The sequence below is a fragment of the Pantherophis guttatus genome, chromosome 7 (genome assembly GCF_059756535.1).
Source record: "Pantherophis guttatus breed Tessera chromosome 7, ASM5975653v1, whole genome shotgun sequence".
Lineage (NCBI taxonomy): Eukaryota > Metazoa > Chordata > Lepidosauria > Squamata > Colubridae > Pantherophis > Pantherophis guttatus.
Genome location: NC_142069.1, coordinates 37,566,013 through 37,591,642, shown reverse-complemented (window position 1 = coordinate 37,591,642; position 25,630 = coordinate 37,566,013). Strand labels below are relative to the sequence as shown.

General features: G+C 34.7%; 1 protein-coding gene across 14 annotated transcripts in view; it reads right to left on the bottom strand.

Moving 5' to 3' along the window:
- The window catches only part of NR2C1 (nuclear receptor subfamily 2 group C member 1), a 30,135-nt gene extending 5,981 nt beyond the window's left edge, over positions 1 to 24,154 (bottom strand). Inside the window, exons 1-14 of one of the 14 annotated variants that reach the window (XM_034403081.3) lie at positions 23,952 to 24,154; positions 16,535 to 16,590; positions 14,332 to 14,407; positions 14,044 to 14,151; positions 12,796 to 13,023; positions 12,161 to 12,242; positions 11,466 to 11,645; positions 9,662 to 9,809; positions 9,484 to 9,574; positions 7,584 to 7,768; positions 4,916 to 5,081; positions 3,237 to 3,358; positions 1,929 to 2,068; positions 623 to 760 (exon numbers count right to left, since the gene is read on the bottom strand). In XM_034403081.3, the coding sequence (XP_034258972.1) occupies positions 623 to 760; positions 1,929 to 2,068; positions 3,237 to 3,358; positions 4,916 to 5,081; positions 7,584 to 7,768; positions 9,484 to 9,574; positions 9,662 to 9,809; positions 11,466 to 11,645; positions 12,161 to 12,242; positions 12,796 to 13,023; positions 14,044 to 14,151; positions 14,332 to 14,385 (1,642 nt within the window). In that variant the 5' untranslated portion in view covers positions 14,386 to 14,407; positions 16,535 to 16,590; positions 23,952 to 24,154. Of the gene's footprint in view, positions 1 to 622; positions 761 to 1,928; positions 2,069 to 3,236; positions 3,359 to 4,915; positions 5,082 to 7,583; positions 7,769 to 9,483; positions 9,575 to 9,661; positions 9,810 to 11,465; positions 11,646 to 12,160; positions 12,243 to 12,795; positions 13,024 to 14,043; positions 14,152 to 14,331; positions 14,427 to 16,534; positions 16,593 to 19,856; positions 19,921 to 23,012; positions 23,716 to 23,951 lie in introns of those variants that run through there. The other 13 variants (XM_034403084.3, XM_034403082.3, XM_087873985.1 and 10 more) reach the window with 13 other exon arrangements.
- Positions 24,155 to 25,630: the final 1,476 nt, after the last annotated feature.

Sequence of the window (25,630 nt, the reverse complement as noted above, 5' to 3'; positions counted from 1 at the left end):
GTCGCACCGACCCTCTGGAATGGGTTACCCACCGGGCTCCGGACGGCCCCCGACCTCCGTACTTTCTGCGCCGACCTGAAGACATGGCTTTTTCAGCAAATTCCCTGATCTGCCGCGAGGTTTTAATTGTCTGGGGATTTTAAATTGGCTTGTTTTAGCACTATTTTATTGTTATGTTGTTTCTATTCTGTGAGCTGCCCCAAGTCCTACGGGAGAAGGGCGGCATATAAATTTGATAAAATAAATAAATAAATAAATATGTATTGATAAGATGAAATATGAACAAAAATGGATGATCTCAAGTCAATATATTTATAGAAAAGTTAACTATGGCACAAGTTATTTCCCCCAAGAAGAGAATGTTTCTACCCAAAATATATTCAAATATGTCTGGATCAGAGGTATTTGAAATTAGTGTAATCTCAAGTAAAATAGTAAGGACAATCATTTTTATTGCTTTAACAAAGATAATTTTTCAACATAAGAAAGCTGGATGCTTAGATAAATTTAGTTAAAGCAGCCATGCATAAGAATTTATTTATGAGAAGGCAGCTTTTCTATAGGCCATATTTTCACACAGACAGAAGAAGGACAAATGCTTTAAATTCATCTGTTTACATACCTGGACTGAAGAGGACAATTGCTTTCAAATAAGCATATTCATAACCATCAAGACAAAGCTTCACCATGCTGTTGCAGAACTCCTGAAGTTTGAAGATATGCTCCATCACTAGTTTTCCTCTATCTGTTGACAACTTATCTACATTAATACACAGCAATACAAAGATTCTTATTTAGAATTTTAAATTATTTTAAATGGAAATTTAAATCCAGATAACCACTGTTATACTCTGTCAGAAAATAGTTAATTACACTTTTCACAATCTATGTAGCAATAATGTTTATTATTCTATCTACAGAAATAATACATACACACACAAACACACATATATTCTTTTAGAATTAACCAAAGTCTCAGCTAATTTTGATATACTAATATCAATTGGTTTGAGATGGGCAGCTATAGAAATGGAATAAACAAACAAACAAATAACAGATTAACAGAAATAATGAATGAATGTATGAAATCATAGACAAGGAGAGTGTGATAGGAGAGTGATATAAAAAAATAACAGGAGAATTATAATTGTTTCCATATTTACTCTTTTCCTTTCAATCATCTTTTATTCATCTCCTTTTTGCATGAATTCAAGTATCTCTAAATAATGACATGTCCTTATATTATGTTTTTTCTACCAGTATATTTGGCAAAAAAAACAACAACAAAAAACCAGCCTGTCCAGAAGAAAATAGTAAAAAATAACTTTTAAAAGATGGCTGTCAAGACCAACTAAGAGATTAGTAATTTACTGTCTTTTTATCAGTCAGGTAATGGTGACTATTTGCTATTTCCTCTTATTTTTATAATGAAATAGTGCCATTTCTATTTTACTGAAAAAGAGTGAAAGCAGCCTCCCTTTTTTGGTATGAATGCACTTATCAATTCAGCATTATTTATATTACCACAGGGTACATAAAACTTGACTGACTGCTATTAAAGATGAAGTTTGAAAATTGAACAGATTAAAATGGAAGAAAGAAAAAGAAGGAAATATTTGGCAAAAACAAATATAAGGAATACAATTAGATGCAAATAGTCCTTAAGATTTCAATAGCATTCCTTTTTTTTCCTTTTTCTTTTCTTTCCTTTTCTCTCTTTTTCCTTTCCTTTTCTCCTTCTTTCCCTTTTTTTTCTTTTCTTTTCTTTTTTTGGTGTTTTTGCTTGTATTTTTGTATGTATGTCTTTGGTTTTGTGTTTATTGGAAAATTAATAAAAAAATAATAATAAAATGTCAATAGCAAAACAAATAACACAAATTACTGAAATCACCCATATCTATGTATGATCCTGGTAAGAATATATTTACCTTGCTGTAAACTATTGTGAAGATGATTAACAAATGCAGTTAAGATTGTTGCTACATTCATTACTTGTGAACACTGTGCCAAACCAAGTGTAAAAAGTTCATTCCAGCAGGCTTTTACTAACGATATGCTATTATCCTGCCTATTTAAAAACAAACAAAAACCAGAATTATTTAATGAAAATATATGCTTCAATTCAACATGTGCATAATTCTGTTATGCAGTCTCTCTTATTGTACAAGGAAAAGTTCGAGGCATAATTTTAATAAAACGTGTCTCATTAATAAATTTAGTGCAGGAATCAGGGAGCAGAAAAGAGATAAGGGTAGTTTGGTTATTAGTTGGTTCACACACATCACACAATGCCATAAACAACACTTTATAAACTACAATGGTTGGATTCATATAATCAAACCAAATCAACTTTATAGTTCAGTATTAATGCATTTAAATCCACCCAATGAGTCATATGATAAAATTCTTCTCCATGGAAATCTATATTTAAGATGCTACTCATCTGTATGGTACCAGATCAGTTGGAGGTTTCTGACATGACAGAAAATGAAACTGAAATGCTGAGAAAAGCCGATGTTTTATAAAGTGTTTTAGTATAATGAAAATAATCTATCCTCTTGCTTAGCCTTTTGGGAATTGCATTTAGAAAATATCAGATTGGAAAAAGTTAAATTTTTGATATTTTTTATTTAATATGAGTTTCAAGTAATAAGTAATATAAATCTGTGTTGTAAAAGAAAGCTTAATTGGAAAAAATCCTGCTCTTTTTATTTCTAAAATAAAGAGCAGATAAACAAATTATGACACTATGCCTTTGTTTTTCATGTGTAACGCATAAGAGCAAAAATTACAAGTGAGCTTCAGGGATTTTATTTGGTCACAGCAAGTGCATCCTCATCGTCTGCTAACCATGATCAATAGGAGGTAATAATGAAAATTATGTAAAATAAGCGAAGTATGTAGAATATTCTGGCCATAAAAGTTCACTCTGTCAGGAAAAGTTGAAGGAGAGGCTGGAACTATTGGAAAATGCTTAGGATGACTTTAAGCAATGACACTTACGCTTGCATACTGTCCTCATCCCAGAAAAAGCTAGAATCTTGCATAAAATGTTTGGCCAACTATAAATGTTTGGCTTAGCCAGGTAAAAATTATATATTTTTAATTATCCATGCACCATAGCAACAATATTAATGCAATTATGTTAGAATTATCCAAGCTAAATATTTTGACATATGCCAAGAGAAATATTGCTTAGAAACTTGATTATCTAATTCAACTTTTTCAGTACTTACCCTAAAGCTTGAAAGGAAGGAATAGAACGGGCCCAGTGCATAGATAAGAAAAGCAATCTGGAAGCTGATTCACAAATATAATGAACATTCAAATATTCAGGCATAGGTGAAGGCATGGTGAGCTGTCAGAAAAGAATTTTAAAAATGAACTTGATTCATTGATGAAATGATATAATTTGTATATTAACAAGAATAAATTGTTTGTGTATGTGTGTGTGTTTGTGTGTTTCAAAGCCTAGCATAGTATCAACTATCAGAATTGGAACACTTTTTAATTAATACCAATATTCTCAATAATCTGTCTCAGAGAAATGAATTATTATAAAAATTTCATGTAAATATTTAAATATAAATGTATTTCTTTCAATAAAACTATACTGAGAATAAAGAATGTCACATTTAAAACAGTTTACAGAATAAATAATGTCCACGTAATCTTTTCCATTTCAATATCACTGTTAATTTAGCAAAGATAAAAATTTTCTTTTTCCTTCTAACCCATGCTTATCTCCAGGTGGCACAACAGATTTTTTTTTTGGGGGGGGGGGTTCCCAACCTCCAGGCCTTCTGTAAGGCTGTTAAGACCTGGCTTTCCCCCCAAGTACTAGGCTGAGATATTACAAGAACCCCAAATTAAGTCACATAATAGTGGGAGGCATGTTTTATGTTAAAAAGGCCACAAAGTAGAACATTCTACAAAAACATGAACATTGTTTATTAAGAAATATGTTGCACTGGTTTTGAAATAATTTATTCTTTAGCAGCATATTATTAAAATGTATCATTAAACTTGGTTGGAAAAATCAAAATAGCTACATCCTATATAAATTACTTAATACTGTTTTATTTAATTTCATATCTAGTAAAATTAGTCTACAGACCTCTCATGGTGGGTATTTATTATTGATTGATTGATTGATTGGTTCGATTTATATGCCGCCCTTCTCCGGAGACTCAGAGTGGCTTACAATGCGTTAAGCAATAGCCTTCATACTTTTGTATATACCTGCTTAGTAGGCTTTCGCCCCTCCCCAAGCAGTGTTCTTTTTTTAATACAAAGTCAGCTTATTGCCCCCACAAATCGGGTCCTCATTTTACCTACCTCGAAAGGATGGAAGGCTAAATCAATCTTGAGCCTGGTGAGATTTGAACTTGCAGTAATTGCAGGCAGCTGGTGTTACTTAACAGTGCTTTAGTCTGCTGCGCCACCAAGGCGCAGTATCCATATCTATCAGAATTTCTATTGAACCTTTCTATTATGTTGATTTACTGCAAAAGTATCAGTTCTCATTACTGCTAAATGTTCTCTGTTGTTTGCCTTGTACAAGAACTATTCACAGTTACAGTAGTGATAAAAAGTAACTTTGTGACAAGTCTCCCATTTACGACCTTTAAAGGTCTGTAAAGCAAACCAAAGATGAAGATCACAAGCACAGTAACAGTTTTACTTAGCAACTGCTCAGCTTAATGACCAAGCTACCGGTTCCACTTGTGACTGTTAAATGAGGAGCATCTGTATTGTTCAATTAAGCAATTGTATATATTCTCTAGAGCTGTCAGCTACTCAAATTGAATCTAAATACATTCCTCAAATATTAAATGCATATAAACTCAAACTTTAAAATAATCCCTACAGAAGTTAAATAGCAGAGTTATAAATAAATGCATATTTTAAGTACCCGGAAAGCTACATGAACATCGGTTAGTAGTGGGCCTTCTATTTCAACAATATTCATGCTTGCTTCTTCTCCAGCTAGATGTGCACTTGCTTCCATACTTTCTGCAGAACTTGGACATGGTGTACTTTCTCCTGGGTTTAATGCTTTTGCAAGAGTATCAAATGCCCTATAGACAATACATTGGATACTAAGATTAATAAACTACAAAAGGCAAAAAGATTTTTAAAAAATTATTGATCCAAAGAATACAAATTAAATTAAATTGTAAGAGGAAAGGAGGAACCAGAAATGAGATTCCAGATCCTGAATCTTGAAGACCAACCAGGCAGAACCTGAAGATGCAATTTATTTTAGTACAAAGCACTGAGTGGTGAGCTACAAACACTAGTTGTCAGCGTTCCAGAAAACCCCCAACTCCCAGTAAAGACGCGGAAGCAGGCATTTTCCAAAGTTCTCTTTACTCGAATAGGTAAACTGACACATCTGGGAAATCCCGAAAAGCCCGGGCTTTCCTTCAGTAATTCAAAGCTCCCAAAACCATCTCCCTTCTCCCAAAACCATCTTCTCCTTCTCCCCCTTCTCCCATCACATGCTCCAATCAACGTCCGTTCCACCTCGACCCAGCCCCTGACCACGCCTCCTCCAGATGCTGGATCGCCCTGACTTTGACCGATAGGAAGAATGCTATTATGTCTACTAATTCCCCTCTCCTAAATCCCCCCCTCCTACTTTCCCACACATGAGGAGGTGGCAGCATTGAAGCTTCCGGCCTAATATGGCTTCCAAGGCTGACACTAGTATCCTGTTAATTCATATAATTCATTCTTAGTATCTGACATGCCTAGAGTCTCAAAGCACACTCAGTCAATATTAAAAAGAAAGCTGGTACATAATTTTGAGTATCAACATATATTTAATATACTCTTAAATTCTGGGTCACACCTCCCGGAAATTAGTTATCTGAATCATAAATCAACTTCAATCTGTGATGTAAGGTTCTGGTTTTTTTTAATTTAGTTAAGTAGACTTTCCTAATCCAGACATAAATTGAAACTATTGTTAATTAACCCACAAAATGATGATTCAAGGCACTCTAAAAAGATAAGAATGCCAAAATAAAGGAGCAAGTGGGCATAATACTCATGCATATATCTCCTGCTCTAAAATCAGGTAGTGAGCATGACCAGGAGAATTTTTGCACAGCTCCAGTTGTGCACCAGCTGCAATCTTTCCTGGTTTCTGACTCCCTGCGCTCAGTTACTCAAGCCCCAGTCATCTCTCATCTGGACTACTGCATATCCATGGGGCAAAATCTATTCAGAAGTTTCAGCTGGTGCGAAGTGCAGCAGTGAGAACATTCTTTGGGACCCCATCTTATATACTTCTATTGTGCAAACGTGACTGTCTACCAATCTGCTTCTGAGGGAAGATCAATGTGTTATGACCTTTAAAGCTCTTAATGGTGTAGGTCTAAGCTACATGGTGAACCTTAATGGCATAGGTCCAGGTTTACCTTGCCTGTCTTACTCATGCCATCAGAAAGGGCCTACTACAGGTCCTGTTGGTCAAAGAACTCTGACTATCAGGATCCAGAAGAAGTGCCTTCTCTGCAGCAGCGCCTGCCCTTTGGAATATCTTAACCTCTAGAGCAGGGGTGTTAAACTGGCGGCCTGTGGGTTGGATGCATCATGTGCAGGCCATGCCCACCCGAGCTCTGCGAAGGGGAGAAACATTGCAATATGTCATGTGACAGCAACGTCACGCTGCAAATTGGATACCCGTGCTCTAGAGTAATAGCTGTACTATCTCTCCTATCCTTCCACATGAGTCTGAAAACTTGCCTTTGCTGGTTGGCCTGAGGACCCAATGGGGGAGTTCCACGCTTGAGGTGGATGCTTGATGGCAGACTCTACCTACCCTTCTTGCTCTCTACTCTTCACCCTTTTTGTTATTATATTGATATATTCTTAATTGTTTTTTCATTGTTTATGTTATTGTTTTACTATTTTACTTGTTTTGTTTACATTCTTTTTACAGGTAGTCTTGATTTACAACCACAATTGAAGCTAACATTTTTGTTGCTAAGTTTTACCCCATTTTATCACCTTTCTTGCTAACAGTTATAAGTGAATCACTGCAGTTGTTAAGTTAGTAACACAGTTGTTAAGCGAATCTGGCTTCCCTATTGACCTTGTTTGTTAGAAGGTTGCAAAAGATGATCACATGACCCCAGGACACTGAAACCGTCCTAAATATGAGTCAATCGCCATTTGTTTGAATTTGATCACATGACCATGGGGATTCTGCAATGGTCATAAGTATGATAAATTACTTTTTCCAATGCTGTTCTAACTTTGAACAGTCACTAAACAAATTGTTATAAGTCAAGGATTACCTTTATTGTTGTAAACCGGCTAGAATAGCCCCATGGGCAGATAGGCAGCAAATAAATTTAATAAATAAATAAATAAATAAATCTCACTAATAAAACAACGTACATGTATTCCAACTAGGTATCTCTGTTAAACTCTGTTAAACACTTAGCTGGCTGCTCCATGTTGCCTACTAAGATACAGTTGAACATTCAACATTATTTTTTCATATTTCTTCAAGATTCTACTGCATTTCCTATATTATGACAACATATTCGGATATTATTACTCCTTACCTTGTAACATCAGCACTTGCATGTTCATCTTGCTGAAGCTCTGATAATGATGCATCTCCATTGCTTAAGTTGTCTATCATTGACAGATCATCACTATTTTGAGATATATCTTTGGACTTATTTAGATTTGCTAGTGAAGTTACAACATTTGCTAAAGTACTTAAATCTCCTTGACACGTTTCAACCTAAAGAGTGGGAAAAAGTAACTTAGTCATTATTGATAGGTATTATTCCTGACACTATTCCTGACATTTTATTGCAGAATATTTGTTGCTAGTTTTATAAGATGCTTGATTAATACATAAAAATCGAAGTACTGATACTAGTCATTATATATTTTAACTAAAACTTATTGCTTAGCAATGTTTTTGACAGAAAGAGTTTTGTAGATACTAAGCTGCTAGAAATAGCTACAATCTTTATGTTAATAACCACTGAAATATTAGGTGGTTCACAACTAACAATGACTACCAATTCTTTTACTTGCAGAAACAAGAATCCCCATAAATCTTGCCATTAGATATCCATTTAAGAGATTAGCATGATGTTGCAATCTAGGAATTTAAACACAGTCTCTGTCATGTATTAAAAGAGAAGTCATTTGGGTTTTGAATATAAAAAGGGGATTCCTGCACATCCAAATCTCCTCTCTATGACAACTTTCTTTAGCAGAGATTATTCAGGAAGTACTTTTGTCTTCAACTGAATTCTGATGTATATTTAATCTTTTTGTGGTGAGTAAAGATTCAATCAAACTATAGCATAAACACTGAGGTGATGATACAAGGAGGAGATAAGCATTGAAGAGTAGGCCAAAAGAAAGTATTTTAAAACAATGTACAAAAGGTGCATTTTAACAGAAAAGGTACAAGCCTTTAAAAAAGACAGTCAGATGAACTCACTTTCTAATCACATTCAGAAATGTTCAATTTAACTTTATGGATATTAGAATATTCAAAACTGAGTAGTTTGACACCTAGTGAATTTTACCTTCTTTGGGTTTAAGAAATTTTAAACAGAGACTAAAGAATTTAAAATAATTGTACAATTAGCAAAAAGCAAAAAAAGGAAAGGATTTGGATTTAAGAAAGTTTTAAACATATTGGGAGAGCAAAAAGATTTTAGAATATTGGTTATTTTTTCTGTAAGAGTTGAAAAACAAGAATATAATTAAGTAATATACTCATGGAAAACAACTCTAAATCTGTAATAGGAATGAGACTTGATGAAGATTGCAAATGGACATTACAGGGAAATAAAGGATCAATCAGAAAAGAGTCAAAATGGCAAAAAAGTTTTTTTTGACAACTGGACTGAGATATTGCTAACTACAGAAAAGATTCCGATTTTAATGGATACATTTGTAGAAGATGAGAAAAAAATTGAAACTACTTTTACCTGACATTACAGAATTTGAAGGCATAGAAGACAACAAATTTGAGATCACCAAAATGGGAATATAAAAGACAAATAAAAAAAAAGTTCTGGACATAGAACAGTTGTGAGAAGAAATTCTGGATGACGCGTCTTTATTATTACAAAATAAAACATTGAAAACTCCTCTTGAATGCCAAAGATTGATGAAAGATCAAAAACTATGTTGCCATTGGAATGATTTTGATCAGAGAAAAATTAACTATTTGATATTTATGGCAATTCCTAATGACTTTTTGCTGAACAAAGACTGAAAAGATGGCAATTCCCTAATTACATATAGATAAAAGTTATGCTAAGGGGAAAAGATATTTTTTTTCACCTTCATTTGCAGATTTTTTTTAATTTGTACTTTAAAAGACGGTGGAATGCTATTATATTAGCTTATGGATGGCATGATAAAACTTGGAAGCCACTTCTTTAATATTATAAAAATATTGTAAAAATCATTTATTTTATTCAATACCTTATCTGCAGTCATCAGTACTGCAGGTTCATTCTTTAATCCAGACTGATGAATATTAACAAACATTCCAGACTCCAACATTCCTGTTGATCTGAAATGAAAGAACACAAATATTGCTTCATGGTTTTAGAAAGGCCTCAATGTCAAAGAGATTGAAACTAAATTAATATTTGCGTACCTCGCTGTTTCGCTATCTGTTACAAAAGTGGGAGTTGCTGTAAGTGGGCTTCGCAAATCTTTTCGAATATAAATCTTTTCTGTAGAAGCTGCACAATTTGAAGATTTTTCTCGTGATGCTTCAACAGGTTTTCTTTCACACTGTACAGCTACAAAGAATGGTGGAATTATCAAAATCAATTCAATATTCAACCACATTTGGCTTTAGTTTTTAGAAACCAGTTTTGAATTTTTAGTTACTTGGTCAACTTGATAGTTTTAAATGTAATTGCTTCTTGTATTAAATCTAAATAATTTCTTTTGAAACAACCTCAGATATTATTGATGATTATCTTATGCTTTGAAGTTTGGTATACAGAATAACATACCATCATTTCTTTCATATGTAAATTCTAATAGAAATAGCATTAGCATCAATTTATATAAATGTATAGAGCTTGTCGAAGTTAATATGATTATAAGATCAGAATTCATGCAGGGGAAACAGGAGGTTAGGAATAAGAAGATCATAACTTTATAGCAGTTTTCTAATAAATTTTTATTACTGAAACGTTTCCAGTGTTGTATTCCTATTACTGCATAGTTTTGCAAAACTGAAATTGTACAGTATTACCAATTTATGTAACCATATATTTTCATAAGAAAATATTAGTTTGTAACAACAGTAATTACTGCTAACAGTAATTAACAGGAAATTACAGCAGTAATTTCCAATCTTATATTGTCTCTGTAATGTTTTAAGATATTCATTCAACTATTTTGTCTCAAGTTTGTATTTGTTATCTCTGGGAAAATAGTGAGCCCAAAAGTCTTAGCAAAGACTAATAACAGGTTTATTTATTGTATAATTGTGTCCGTTTGCACAGCAAGCTCAATCCTCCCATTTGGTTGCATGTTTTAAAGCAATTACAATGTATTTGATAAACTTTCAAGGAAATAGCTATTTATATTATTGAGAATCTCTAGAAAGGTCCTAAAAATCTTGTGGTTCGTTCAAACAGAATTTGAAAGCAATTGGTCCAAAAAAAACCTGATGCCACTGATTTAAGCATCAGAGAAAGGTCTCTTTCAACCCAAGTAAACAAATGAGTTGTTTTCCATAGATGTCAATATGTACAGTTCTCTGTTTTATAACGGCGGAAAAGAATGGACTCGCAAAATCTAAAATATCTTGCATCTTTAAGATATACTGCAAGCCTCTTTATCAGCATTATATATGCACACATATAAGAATTCTAACATACAGGTAGTCCTTGATTTATAACAGCTCATTTAGTGACTGTTCAAAATTATGTCACTGAAAAAAGTGACTTATGACCATTTTTCACACTTACGATCATTGCAGCATCCCTATAGTCATGTGGTCAAAATTCAGACATTTGGCAACTTATTAATAACAGTTGCAATCCCAGAATCCCAGTCCCAGAATCATGTTTTTGTGACCTTCTGACAAGCAAAGTCAATGGGGAAGCCAGAGTCATTTAACAACCAAGTTACTAATTTAACAACTGCAGTGATTTATTTAACAACTGTGGCAAGAAAGGTTGTAAAATGGGGAAACATTCACTTAATAAATGTCTCATTTAGCAACATAAATTTTGTGCTCAATTGTGATTGTAAATCGAGAACTACCTGTATAAGAATCCTAAGAAAAAAGATCATTCCAAAAATAATTTAGTTTTCAGAGCTTAAGTGGCATTTTCTTTCTAAACTTTTAATTTATTATTTACCAAGATAAATGTATCATGCAAGAATGGTGCAAAAAACAATACAGCATTACATGATTTTATTTCTTTCGAACTTACAGTCTTGTTTCATTCCAAATGCAATACATCTCTGCAACCTACAGTACTGACATCTGTTTCTATGATGCTTGTTAATCACACAGTCTCTTGTTCCCCGACATGAATACACTAAATTCTTCCGTATACTTCTTTTAAAGAATCCTTTGCAACCTTCACAGGTCACTGCTCCATAATGGCGTCCTGATTTCATAACAAAATGTATTAATTTTACTCTAAGTTTGCTTTTGTTTATCAAATACACACTAACAAATGTACTGTTCTCAGAACTGCTGAATGCTCAAAATGTTCTCAAAATACAAAATGTTTTATGCTTAAAATGAGCTAACTGTTGCCATTGAGAAAAGAGTGCAGGCTTATGGAATATAAACATTATCATATGCTCATCAGAGATACTCATATCAACTTCATGGAAATAGAAATTGACATGATCAAAGAACTCTGCTACTTATCACATATAAGTGCTATTCAAAATGTCTCATTTTAAGCAGAATTATTTCATGCTTTCAACAATTTCATTTTTCCTTTCTGATGTAACAAATTGTTTTTAATAGCTCATAGCTTCGATGCAATCATATTTATGCAATGTTTAAGTGTATTAGTCATAAAAGAAAAGGAAAATTAAGTTACATATTTCATAAGATGAACATAGGTTAAAAAGTCTTCTAATTCATTCTGCAAAGTACATAGTGATTTACCTGAAGCCTTGTCTCCACAAACAACACAGAGATCAAATACTTTATTTAAGCTTTGCTCTGTTGAAGAATTGTCTGTCAAAATCTGGAAAAAAAATTACAAAGTAATACATCTTGTTTTCACTAACTTCTTTTTTTAAAGTCATATTTATAGACAAATTCCCAAAAATGAAGGAGGGTAAGCATATTTCAAAGGAGTATGTATTTGATAATATTTCAGAAACTATTATTGTTTTACTATAATCCTGCACTTGGTAAAAACTGAACAGGAAAGAATAAAAATAATTATGATTAAAGGCTTATGAATCATTCTTTAATTTGATTTTTCTATTTTACTGTTCAATTTCAGATTGAATCTATTCAAAATTAAATTGTATTTACTTTAGAAAATTAAGATTTAATTTAAGATGCAGGATATCTAGAATGGTTATAAATATAGTTTTATTATAATTTTCCTAATTTCATGAGTATCGTAAACAATAAAACTATTCATTGGACTACATTGTTCATTATCTAATTTATATCAAAGAAAGTTGCTATATGTTGATAGCATGAAAATGCTTAGTATAACTACTGGGAACAAGGCTTTCATTTTTAAAAGTTGTATGAATAAACCATCATAAAATAGGATACCATACCTGAATGTGCTGTGCTGATATATCTGGGGATGTAAAAAACAGTTGGCCTCCTGCAGCATCGGGAGTTGTCAGAAAAACCTTTCCTGGTGTAGCATCTTGTCTTGCAAGGATCACTTTACTTGGGGTAGAACCATCATGATTTGTTAAAATGAACTGCTTGCTTGTTGCAGTCTGATCGAGTGCTGTCACAATCTGAATTTTCTGCCCTGTCTGTTGATCTGTAACAATCTGGTGACATATTTACTTTGACTTATTATTGTGGTTTATTATTAAAAAAAGTTTTTAAAAGATGTGATCTAAGATAGCTGTGATATTATCAAGTTTGACTGACAAAATGAATCTGCTTTCAGAAGATGAGCATGTAGAGTATTCCATGAATTAACATTAAGGACAACAATATTTCAACCTTAAACATTGTGCCCAGACAACTCTCAGAATCCTTGTCTGTGGAAAATTACTCAATGGAATACATTTTATAGTTTAGTTCTCAATTTACCAATAATTTTAAAAAATCTATGCTTGCTGGCCTGAAAAGAATTTTATAACTTTTATTAAAAAAAAGAAAAGAAATCAAAACCCTAAAAAATATGTGCACATTTTGGAATAGATTCAATTCTTTTCAAGGTAAGAATTTATTCCTGTACAATAGGTAGAATACTAGACAACCATCCATATTTCTCAGTCAATATGTTGGATAAAAATTATTATCAAACCCATCTGAACAACATTAGATGGGAAGGCTAATCTAATGCATTAATAAGAGATCATTCCTTTTACACTACTATATGTAAATAGTATAAAGTACATCCCTTCCTTCAAATCTATCATCTATTTCAGAATTCAGAAGATGATCTTTTCTCCATAAGAACACATGGGAGCTTTCACAGTTGCTTGTGTTTTTTCTGGAAAACACTTTTATCTGGAAACGAAAGAAATCAATATATTGGCTGATTTCTTCTGACTTGTTCCTTGGCTTGAAGAATTAAGATACACAAATCTGAAGAACAGAGCAATGGTTTGTAACTCACCCTCTTTCTAATACTGTCATTTTACAGAATAGTTCTTTAAAAAGATATTTTAAAGCATAATGCATGTTATGTTGTATTCTAGATAGTTTTATTATCTTTTATTATTTTTTTCTGCATATTTTTCTAGGGCTTCAAAAATCATGTTATTGTACACCTGATGTTTAGATACCAAAATATTTTTCAATTATTTAATTAAGTAAAAAAAGAAACAGATTTTTACCTGTATCCGCTGTGGTAAGGAAAGTCCTGCATCAGCAGGAACAATCTGAATTCTTTGTGCTGTTCCGTCCATTAATGTCTGTGTAACAGATCCTTGGGAGTGTGTTATCTATCAAAAAAAAAAAGGTGAAAGCTGCATTCTTTATTGGAAGTAAACTCCTCTAGCACAGGATACAGTTATTTGCTTTGTACTCAAGATGTCTATAAAATTCTAGTGTTGGATAATGACCTACTAGAAAATTTCTATATATTCCTTATTATTATAAAACTTTTTTAAAAATGTAAATACCTCCCCCATTTGTTGTTCCATAATTTGATGGGCCAATTCCTCAATAGTTGCCATGATTCTGAATCATCAGTATTCCCTGTTAAAGAGACATTTTCCTTTAAAAAAAAATTACAATACAAATAATGAACAATTTGGGTAAGGGAAGTAGTTGACCTCATGCTACTTTCTTTAATTTCCCTCTTTTTTACAGAGAAAAATGAGTACCCCTTTCAAGGTCTATTCCATATAGGCTCATGACATTAGCATTTCCTGCTTATGCAAAAAAAGAACAAATAATCTTCTTCTGGCAACCACAACTGGTACCAGCAATTTGATCATAAAGTGAAACAGTCGCTAAGTGAAATCATGACAGCCTTTATGATCTTATTTCAGTTTTCCTTTGCTGAAAGTCTTAAATGCAAGAATTGGACATAAATTATTTTTCATCACCTTCATAACTGCAAACAGTTGCTAAACAAGGTGTAACTGCTAGCAATTACTTCTATTGTTCTACATTCGTAGTTGCTTATTCACCCAACATACTGTATTAACACAATAGATAAGGAAAAGATCATGTTATATGGCTATATTTTACAAAATGGACTTGACTGCATACATAATTACTAAGTTTTATTTAAGGCATCTTTTAAAATTTCATTTTGAACAAATATCTATCAATTATAGAAGTGTATATTTCCTTAAGAATTAAGTATTAATTTCAAAGCCACCATAATTTCTATAAATTTCCCCCCAAAGAACATACCTTCTAGGACAGTGATGGCTAACCTTTTCCGGACCGAGTGGCCAAAGCGCATGCCCGAACCCCCAAAATGCAATGTGTGCGCCCCCCCTGCACGTGCGCATAGCCCCCCTGCATGTATCCCGCGCATGCGCGGCAGAGAACTGACAACCAGCTGGCGAGGAGGCATGCGCACATGTGAGGTGGAACTGAACTGGGGCGACGGCTCACATGCCCACAGAGAGAGCACTGCATACTATCTGTGGCACATGTGCCATAGGTTCACCATTACAGTTCTAGGATAATGTTTTTGGGAGCAAATATTTGTATAAGAAAGTATCTAAATAGCAATCATAATAATAAATCCAGGTAAACAAAAAAATAGTTTTTTCCCCATCTAAACTGAAGCCATAAAAGGCTAGACTGGTGGTTTTCACAGATCTTATTCTGGCATTCACTACAGAGGCAATATAAATTTTATCTGAAATACATGCTTGATTTTACTACATAGTTTTTGACTTATGACTACAATTGGGATCTAAATCTTGGTTGCTGAATGAAGTGGTTGTTAAGCAAGATGCCCATATGAATGATTTGCTCAACAACCGTAATACTGGCACTCCTGGTTGAGGACATTAAGTGATCTCCAGGGTGGTTAAGTGGACAGAGTGAAAGAGCAGCCTGCCAAACGATTTTGATTTCTCTCCATGCGTGGAATAGAACTTTGAGAGCTGAGCTCTTTTTTTGCAACCTGGTGAAATTCAGCTTCCTTCTGTGCAAAAACGCCTTTCCCAGGCTGCAGGAACGGAACTTGGAGTTCTAGCATCCAGGATCCATTTCTGGAGTCCAGTGAAGGAATTCAGCTCCCCTTGGCAGGCAGCTCTTTCGACCAGTCCCAGAAATAAGAAGAAATCTTCTTGATAGGCAGCTGCAGCATGCAACCTTCCCTGTCGGCCTCCCCATTTGCTTTCTGGAGAAGCTGGTAGAGAAGATTACAAATGGCGATCACATAATTTCAAGGCATTTGGCAAGTGGTTGTACGTGCAAACAGGTTGCCAAGTGCCCAAAAAGCATTGTGATCATGAGGGGGATGTTTTATGAGAGCTGTAATTACTTAACAGACCATAAAGTACCTTTTCCAAGGCCATTATAACTCTGAATGGTTAAACAACTGGTTGTACATTGAGGACTACCTGTATATAATTCTTTTTTAAAAAAACTAATTATTTCTTTTCATTTTTCTTCAATATAATTCTAATTTTTGTATTAGATTTGTTAAAATTATATCCATTCTAAATGACTAATCCACACTGGAAGGCAGGCTTTATATACTTAAATACCTAAATGTTATTTATGAATACACTGATGTCAGGTGTTTAATTTTTCTTGTTTGTATTCTTTTTCAAATTTTTCTTTTGCTAATTTGAGTTGAATTTGAATTGAATGATGAAATATAAACAAACAGAAATCAAGAATTCTTCTTACCATAGGTATAATGTTATACTTCAGTTCCTGTATGCATAATCATTATTTGGAGACTCCTGTGAGTTTATAGAAAGAAATATAATTCATTATAAAGCATTATAAAATCCAAAAATGGATTTATAGAAGGATTTTCAATCAAAGCAAGAATTAGCCAAATACCAAGCATATATATTTTATTAAAATTTAATTATCTGAAGTGAAGATTGTCAATGACTTTTTAATATTAATTGATTATGACTATTTAATATATACATGCACACATTAATGGACTGTATCGAGATCTGGAATCTAAAGGGAAAGGTGATTTGGAATGCATACACATCATACCTCTCAACACCTCCTTAAAATAGATGCATTTTCATCAAATTTGTGTAACAGTAGTTGTGTAAATCAGAAAAGAATTGCTGATAGTACAAGATGAATGCCTATACAAAAGCAAGGGCTGTTCAATGCTAGACTATCATCTAGTCCTCTGACTGAAAAGGCAAACTCATTAGACAGCATTAATTGGATCCCAAGAAGCAGGATATGGGAGAAACCAAGTCTCATCCACTGATTAGCATTGTCCCATGCTAATTATGAAGAATAACATCATACTAATCCCATGCAGCTATTCAGCCCATCTGTCCTCTCTCCAACAATTTCCACTCAGCAGGTGATGAAACAGGGATGTACATTTGTCCCAACTTCATTCAACTCCTCTATATTACGCAAACTATCAAAAAAGAAACATCACCCACCTACAATGGATAATAAAGAATTCTTGGCTCTTAATTGGCTATGATAAAATTCTATTGGAAATATAAATGTAAGTTCCTTGACCTAGATTTACAAAAAGACCTAAGCTTTACTTCAAAAATCTGAAACTTAGCCATGCTAGGAAGGCCATGGTCAGAGATCAAATACCTTACCGGAATTTTGTGCCTAGAGGCAGATGAGTCTGTACATTAGCTAGACTCAATGTTTCCTCTTTGCCTTTTCCAGAAGGGTACAAAATGGCATACCAATACAATAACATCCATGCACACAGAAGAAATGGAATGAATAGCATGTCTATGTTACCCCTTTTATTCAAATTGGCCTTAAAGACTCGATTAGACTTCTTTTAACAAGAGACAGGCAATATACAGATGCTAATTTTATTGTGGCCCTTACTGCAGACACTTTGGATATGACCTCAGGAAAGTGGCCAGTTTAGTTTTCCCTATATAATCTTATAATCTTCTGATCAAGGTATTTTAAAATTCATCACATATTTTATAATGTTATACAACAATCAAAGTTAGCTAACACATGTGTATTACTTTATTTATGTTAATAGAGTTATCACTTAAAAAGTTAAACATTCTAATTACAATTAACTTAAAATTAAATATTTGAAGTTTTTTGTGATGGATAATTTAATCATTTTAGTAATTTAGTAAATTAGCTCTGAATATTTTATAGTTAGTTTTATACATTTTTTCAACTCTTATTTATTTTATAATGGTCTACCATTTTACCTGAATTTACCTTTTTCTTTTAACGTAAGTGTTTTTATTTGTAATTACTGATAATAATAAAGCTATTACCACTAGTGCCTACATACATTGTTCTCTAAACTACTTTGCTCATTTGAAACTTTATCACTGCCTAATCCTAACATATATACACACACTATGAGGTGCTCTTTATGGCAATTAAGATTTTTTTCTTAATATAATAAATAGCACATTAAGAGCATATGCCCACTATATGGTGCTATTATGTATACTGCAAACCAAAATTTGTTTAAATTATATCAATAAATGTCTTATTCCTAAGAATGCATACTTCTACCCATTACTTTCCAACCTTGAGAAAAAGCTAGATGTATTAGAAACTACATTCTATAACCAATTCTTTGTTAATGCCACTTTTTTGTCTTTGTCAATTTATTGGCTCTTGATGACTGCCTGGAGAAATCCCTGCAGTGTTCTTGGCGAGAATTTTTGGAAGTGCTTTGTCATTGCCTTAGGGCTGAGAGTGACTGGCCTAAGATCATCCAAACTAGCTTCATGACTAAGACAGGACCAGAACTAATGATCTCCCAGTTTCTAGCCTGATGCCTTAAAACCACTACACCAAATTGGCTCTCCAGGTACTGTATATTCTCAATTCCTTAAGTATTTCTACAATATTAACATTCACTGTACCTGTTTACAAAGAGTTCTGGTTTACTATGAGTGGATTAAAAAATTAAACTTCATAAAAACAGTTTTCTATCCATGGAATATTTAAAACAATCATAAGTTGTGTAGCTGAAAAGGGTGTTCACAATTTCTGAGGTTAAAACTGTTGAGACATGTTATTCCATAGCTAATCTTGATTTTTTGTGACTGAAAAGACATTATTTTGTTGGAATCTTGCTTCTTGGAAATCTTACAGATTCATGCTAAGTCATTGTGATACTTTTAGCTACCATATTATCTGTTGGTCTTCAATTGCCTGTGATTCTTCCAAGCAAGATGATCTTCTTGGATAATTCTTACCATCACACTATATGTCCAAAATATTTAAGCTTTAGTTTTTTATTAGCATTTTCTGTCTATTTTTCTCCATGTAGTATTAACTGTTTTATTCTTACACTCTATAAAGTTCTCAATGAATTTCTTGAGCATCACAATTCAAAGGCATCCATTTTTCTTTATTCACCTTTTTGAATGTTTTCAAAGCCATATTTTACAACTCAGAAAATTATCTTGACAATATTGTTCTTGAGAATGTTATGTCTCTGCATATGCATGTAGTTGTCAACTTACAATATATTTAGTGAACGTTCGAAATTATAATGGCACTGAAAAAGGTGACTTATGACCGCTTTTCACACTTAAAACCATTGCAGTATCCTCTGGTCATGTAATCAAAATTCAGATGCTTGGCAACTGGTTCATATTTATGAGTTGCAAGGTCCTGGTGTCATGCAATCACCTTTTGCAATCTTCTAACAAGCAAAGTCAATGGGGAACTACTCAGATTCACTTAACAAATGTGTTACTAACTTAATAATTGTAGTGATTCACTTAACAACTGTGACAAGAAAGGTCATAAAATGAATTTGAAATGAAAGGACAAAAAAAGATGACAAGAAATTAAGCTTTGGGACTGCATTGCAAGGAGTTCAGAATGTTAAAATTATAGAGAAGGAATTTAAGGTTGGCTTATTCAATCAAGGTTATGAAAGGTTAAGAAAGATAATTAGTTATATGTGGCATCCTTCATTGGACTTTTGCTGATTAGTTAAGAGAGAAGAGGTGAAGAGAATATACTCTGTATCTTAAGAAAGGTGATAAATTACTTAACTTGTTTGCATTTGTTGGGATGAAGATGGAAGTTGGAATCAAAAGTGATGAACCTATGAAATGAACCTATAAGATGGATGGCCATACAAATTTGATATGCAAGTATAAATAAGGTAGTTTTTCTTCATATTTTTTTTTATATTTTATAGTTTGTATACTTTTTCTTCTACTTATACTATTCAATAACATTATTTGGAAAAAAAAACCAGAAGTATAAACATTCCAAAGAAGAGAAAGCAGGCTAACCATGAAGCAGGCTAACAAATATATTAATCAAGGAACTACCAAGGAGAAAACCAGACCTCCACCAAAACCATATTCTTGAGCATGCTTTTAGACCTTAGTGTTTTTCAGTACCTTATTTGTTTTCCGTTATGCTTGGATTTTTGTATTATATGCTTTATTGTGACACTATATGCCCAGAATCTATTAGGATTGCGGGAGAATATAAATACTGGAAATAAATATTACAACTAAGATGATGGTGATACTATCTGTTCAATTGTGTCAGATTCTCAGTGATTGAATGGACCACCTCTCTATATATATTTTCCTACCTTATATGGCTTCTTTCAGTTGTTTTATGCTCTGGTTGGGGTTGGCTTTGATGGCGTCTAGTCAACAATGTTTTCTGGTAGCCTCATTTTTAAATCACCATTTTGAGCATATCTGCCATTTCCAATTAGTTTAATCGCATGGCATGGCCAAAGTAAGTAAGGAAAAATTTTATGATTTTGCCTTCCAGTGAAACGCCTGGTTTTATACACTCTTGTCACCTTTGCTGTCCAAGAAACATGCAGGAGCCTTCTCCAATTCCACAGTTCAAACAAGTTGATTTTCCTCCTTTAATAGTTTTCATTGTCCAAAAATTAATGTATCCATACAGTAATAATACATTGCAATAGTATAGGTAACTAACACCCATCATCCTCCAAATACTTCCTAAAAAGTTATGTTCACTATTTTTCAGAAGATCATTAGTATGAGCACTGATCTGACAGAGAGATATTGGTAATGAAACACCATTGACAGATGTGTTGGAATGCATATATCAGTTTCACACACAGAAGGCAATCTTACAAAGAATAGAAGCCAAATTGCCCAGGATTTTAAGATGAAAACCAGCACTCTGAATTGCACAATAACCAGTTCCACAGCAGTCAGCATTAATTGCAAATTTTTGGTGGTCTTAAAAGGCAGACCTTTACACATTACCAATCTGGCATGACACTATCTTCATCTTATTATGGGAAATGGGTAACTATGTCACTACAAAAAATAGCCGAGCCACATTGTATTACAAAATCTTCAGATACTGCTGAATTGTTGAAATTAATTCTTCACCATTAGCTATGTAGATTAAAGTTGCTAATAGTTATTCCATAATACCCTAAGCATCACAGACACCTTAATTCTGTTATAGCTTCTTATGTTTCTATTTTTGGCAAATGTACAAATCACATCTAAAAATTACTTGTAAGCATTTTAGTCTGGATTGCTTATTCCCGGGTAAATCTACAGAAAGTATCAGAGTAGTTAATTTATATCAGAAAAAAAGGGAATCTAGACCACAAACTGGATGAATTATTTTAAATAGCAACTTCAGAGTTTACTTCATTACACTAAAAATATTTAAAAAATTAAGTTATATATATCTTGCAGCAATTTAAGTACTGCTATACAGTAAATAAAAATTACAGCAATATGTATTGCAGTATTGTCACAGAGGTAAACCTTTTCCTGATTTCCAGATTAATTTGTTTACAACTACAGTCTGTTCTGAAACTAAGAACTATGAACACAATTAAGTCACTAGGTTCTTATGCATTCTGATTTTTAGATCAAATATAATGGTTTTTCTGAACAATCAAGAAAAATACAAATGATGCTTCTAATTAATCTGAAATAAATAAGATCATGACAATTATTTGGAAAAGGTCTACAGCAGAATAAAATAATCATTTTATTTTCTGCAATGTTCAGCTGAAAGGCCTGATAACTGCTTGAAACCTAAATATTCATATGGATGTTTGACCCACCCTCAATTTTTTTAATAATAAGAACAGTGAAAATTAACACATATATAAACCTTTTTAAAAACAACAGAAAGATCTATTAATCTTCAATAACTTCTTTGCAACAGTATAATTGATCTTATCCAGCAGAATTTCCTTTTTGAGATAATGATTCACTTTTAAAATTTAGAGACAATATGAATGTAAGTTCAGCTAAGTATTAGAAGTTTCAGAAATCACATTAGTTCACTGTTATTTTTGAAACTTACAAAATTGAATTTTAAAATTTAGATCAGAACTGTAATACTCAGACTAGAAGTATATAATCTAAGCAATCTAAGAAATGCATGTTAAGAATAAGTAAGGGAATGGGCAAGGGAACGTTTTTAATGTCATTTTCAAAGAAAACCTGACATATATCTGTTTTATTGAATCAAAATGCAACATCCCAGACTTCAAAGCCAGATACTTTTTGATGTCATTAATGAGAAGTATTCTGACCACCAGGAGGCAGTGTGTGTCTGGTTTTATTACGGTTGGGACTCATTAGGTATATATAATTACATATCTTTTCCACTGGGTTTATCAGGAATTGAATTTGCAGGCAATTGCACTTTAGAAGACTGTATATCTCCTCAAAATGAAGTCAGCAAAACAGCATTGTGCAGTTTAACAACCTTTAAAAGAAAAAACCAAAATAAATACTCCATCACTATTATCGTTGCCCCTCCAAATATATTGTTGACTGCCTCCATCTCCAGGTCCGTCAACTCCAGTTCTGCTGACACATTGCTAGGCCTCTAATGAGCTGATCAGCATGGCAAGTATTCCTTTGCAACTAGTAATTATTTTTAATTCATCAATGTGACCCTTTCACTTTTACAAGTTGTACGATTCATTAGCTTTAAGGAGATACTCAGTCCCAGTGGCGAATGCTATTGCAGGGCGGGATAAGGTGAGTCATTGGAGGGAATGACATAATGTAACATCTGCACTGACACTGGTCTGAAACCTAAGAAAAAGTGGACTATATATACCATGCTTAAAAAAATGTAAAATAATTAGTACAGTATTTTATAAAGCAGAAACAAGCAACCAGGTACTTTGCTATATTAGTTATGGATGACAGCTTAAAATCCTTACCAAAGATTAACTCATCAGCCGGAGAATTTAATTAAATTATAGTGAAAGTGTTTTGGCGTAATTATGATCCCACACTGTGCATAAAAATAGATTGATGAATCAGAAAGAAATCTTTTATACCATTACTCAAAATTTTGGGATAAAAGAACTAGCAAATTAAGCTAAATCTTTTAAAATTAAGAACAGAGGTTACTCTCCCTTCAACATAATGTACCTCTACAGACCGAGAGTATTTCTTGCACTCGGAGAGAGGAGTTAACTGTGTGTAAAATCAACATTATCAGGAAAAATTAGGAAAGGGGTCAGTCAGTGACATCTAAGGTGCAAACTGGTTGATGGGTGTGCTGTTGCCGTTGTATCCACCAACGTTCATCGATACAGGAAGGGATTAGCCCACTTCCTCTGGAGTTTTGAATAACAGGCCTCAAGTACTGAGCCCACCCGGGGAGCCGTCCGTCCGTCAACCAGTCGGAGGGAGGCACCAAGCCCGCTGTCACTCGCCGACACAAAATGGCTGCTGCGGAGGCCCGGCTGCAACGCTTCGAAGCCTTTCCACACAGCAAAGCGGCAGCCTAAGTAACGACCGGGCCGACTCCAACTCCAATTCCATCGCGTTCCCATAAACCTGAGGGCGAGGTCCATAATGAAGAAAAGGCCCCGGGGCGCGGCTAGGATCCGGGGAGGGGAGATACAAGCCTTTCCTGTGGGTGAAAGGTCAGAGGGGCGGCGGCGGCGACACCAGGAGGAACTACTTCTACCGCCCAGCACATGCATAACGGCATCCTGCCACTGCAGGGCACGGAAGAGGCCGCAATTAGGCAGCACCACCACCACGACGACGCCTCGCCAGCCAAGAACCGAAGGAAGGGAAGGCCTCTCTGACTTGGGATACCACCGGCGGCGCTTCGGCTCTCTCTCCCCGCCCTCCCCTCCTCTTACCTGTCAGGCGCAGCTGTAGCTCTTCGGGGTTTATTTGTCGGTGGCGGCTCCGGATCTGGGAGGTCAGAGTTCGTGACCCCGCCTTCTACGTTCGGTCCTGTCCCGCCGTGTGGCGTGGCGTAACGTTCTGTTTCCCCTCCCCCTCCGCAGTTAGCCTCCGCCACCCGCAGAACGGCTGCGCATGCGCAAAGCCAGCCCGTAGCGAGGGAAGAATGAACGTCACCGACGAGGAAAGGGAAGGAAAGAAGACTTTCGCCTTTGGTAGCCGTAACAATGAGGGGAGGAGGGGAAGAAGCAACACGAGAACTAGCTAAACATTTTCTGCGCGTGCTCGCGGGTTTTCCTGTCAATCAGGTTTATTAAGGAGACAAGTGGAGAGAGCTATTGGAATGGCCATTCAGTATTCCGGGCATTTTTCAGAGACATATTCTAGGAAGATGTTTTATCGCTTGGAAGTCCCCGGAGGACTTAGTCTAGACTTTGACACTAAGAAGGACTTGATCTAATTAGTACTTAGATGGGTGGCCACCATTACTCTAGGCTTTAACTGGGAAATCGAGGAAGCACTTTCCTTTGTTGCCAAGAAATTGTACGCTTGGATCCGTAGAAGCCCTTGGGGTCAGGCATCTTTAATTTGGCCTTCTATTTAGCATGCTTTAGAAAGTTGTTTTTATCTTTTACAAGAGAGCCCTTTTTACTTAACGTTTAAATATTGAGATGTCAGGCTAGAAGGAGGAACTGCAGGCAGATTTTCAAGAGGCCTCCTGGCAATCTGTTTGCTGTCAAAGTTAGAAACTATCAGAGCTTGCTATTGGTAGCACATTATCACTAAAGGGGGCTGCTTCTTTTTGCTTATCCCTTTGTCTTATGAAAAGGCTTGAACCCACCCTTCTTCATTCTTTAATTGGGAGGGGGGGGAAAGAGATGAAGAATTACCGGGTTAAGAATATGCTTCAATTTGTTTTGTTACGTAATTGGTAAGGACTGTATGTGGTAAAGGGAAATAAGGGCCGGTGTCATCAGCAGAATCAAGTTTCTTCTGTAGGAAGGAAAGGTGAAGGGATTAGGAAGTCAGAAGATGACTGTTCCTGCCCTGTGCTGGTTTCCCAATGGGCTTGGGAGAACATAGAGACCTCCCTGTCCACCTAGAGCAGCGGCCTCCAACCTTTTGGGCACCAGGTACCGGTTATGCGGAGACAGGTTTTTCTGCAGACTGGAGGGTGTATGGTTTTGTGTGCTGTTTGCATCCCGTGGATGGGGCTTTGCTTGTTTGTGCAGCCCGGTTTCTGACATGTTGCAGACCAGTGCCGGTCCACAGACCAGGGATTGGGGACCCGACTTAGAGTGTTGTTAATCAGTGCAGTTTAATTTGGAACATAACAGTTCTCATCCCTGATGAAAAAGGCTATCTGGTTTTACATCACTGACCTAGAAGTGGCGCAGTGGTTAGAGTGCAGTACTACAGGCTACTTCTACTGCTCACCCACTGCCAGCAGTTTGGCAGATCGAATCTCATCAGGCTCAAAGTTGACTCAGCCTTCCATCCTTCCGAGATGGGTAAAATGAGGACCCAGATTGTTGGGGGCAATATGCTGACTCTGTAAACCACTTAGAGAAGGCTGTAAAGCACTGTGAAGCTGTATATAAATATAAGTGCTATTGCTATTGCTAATATAACA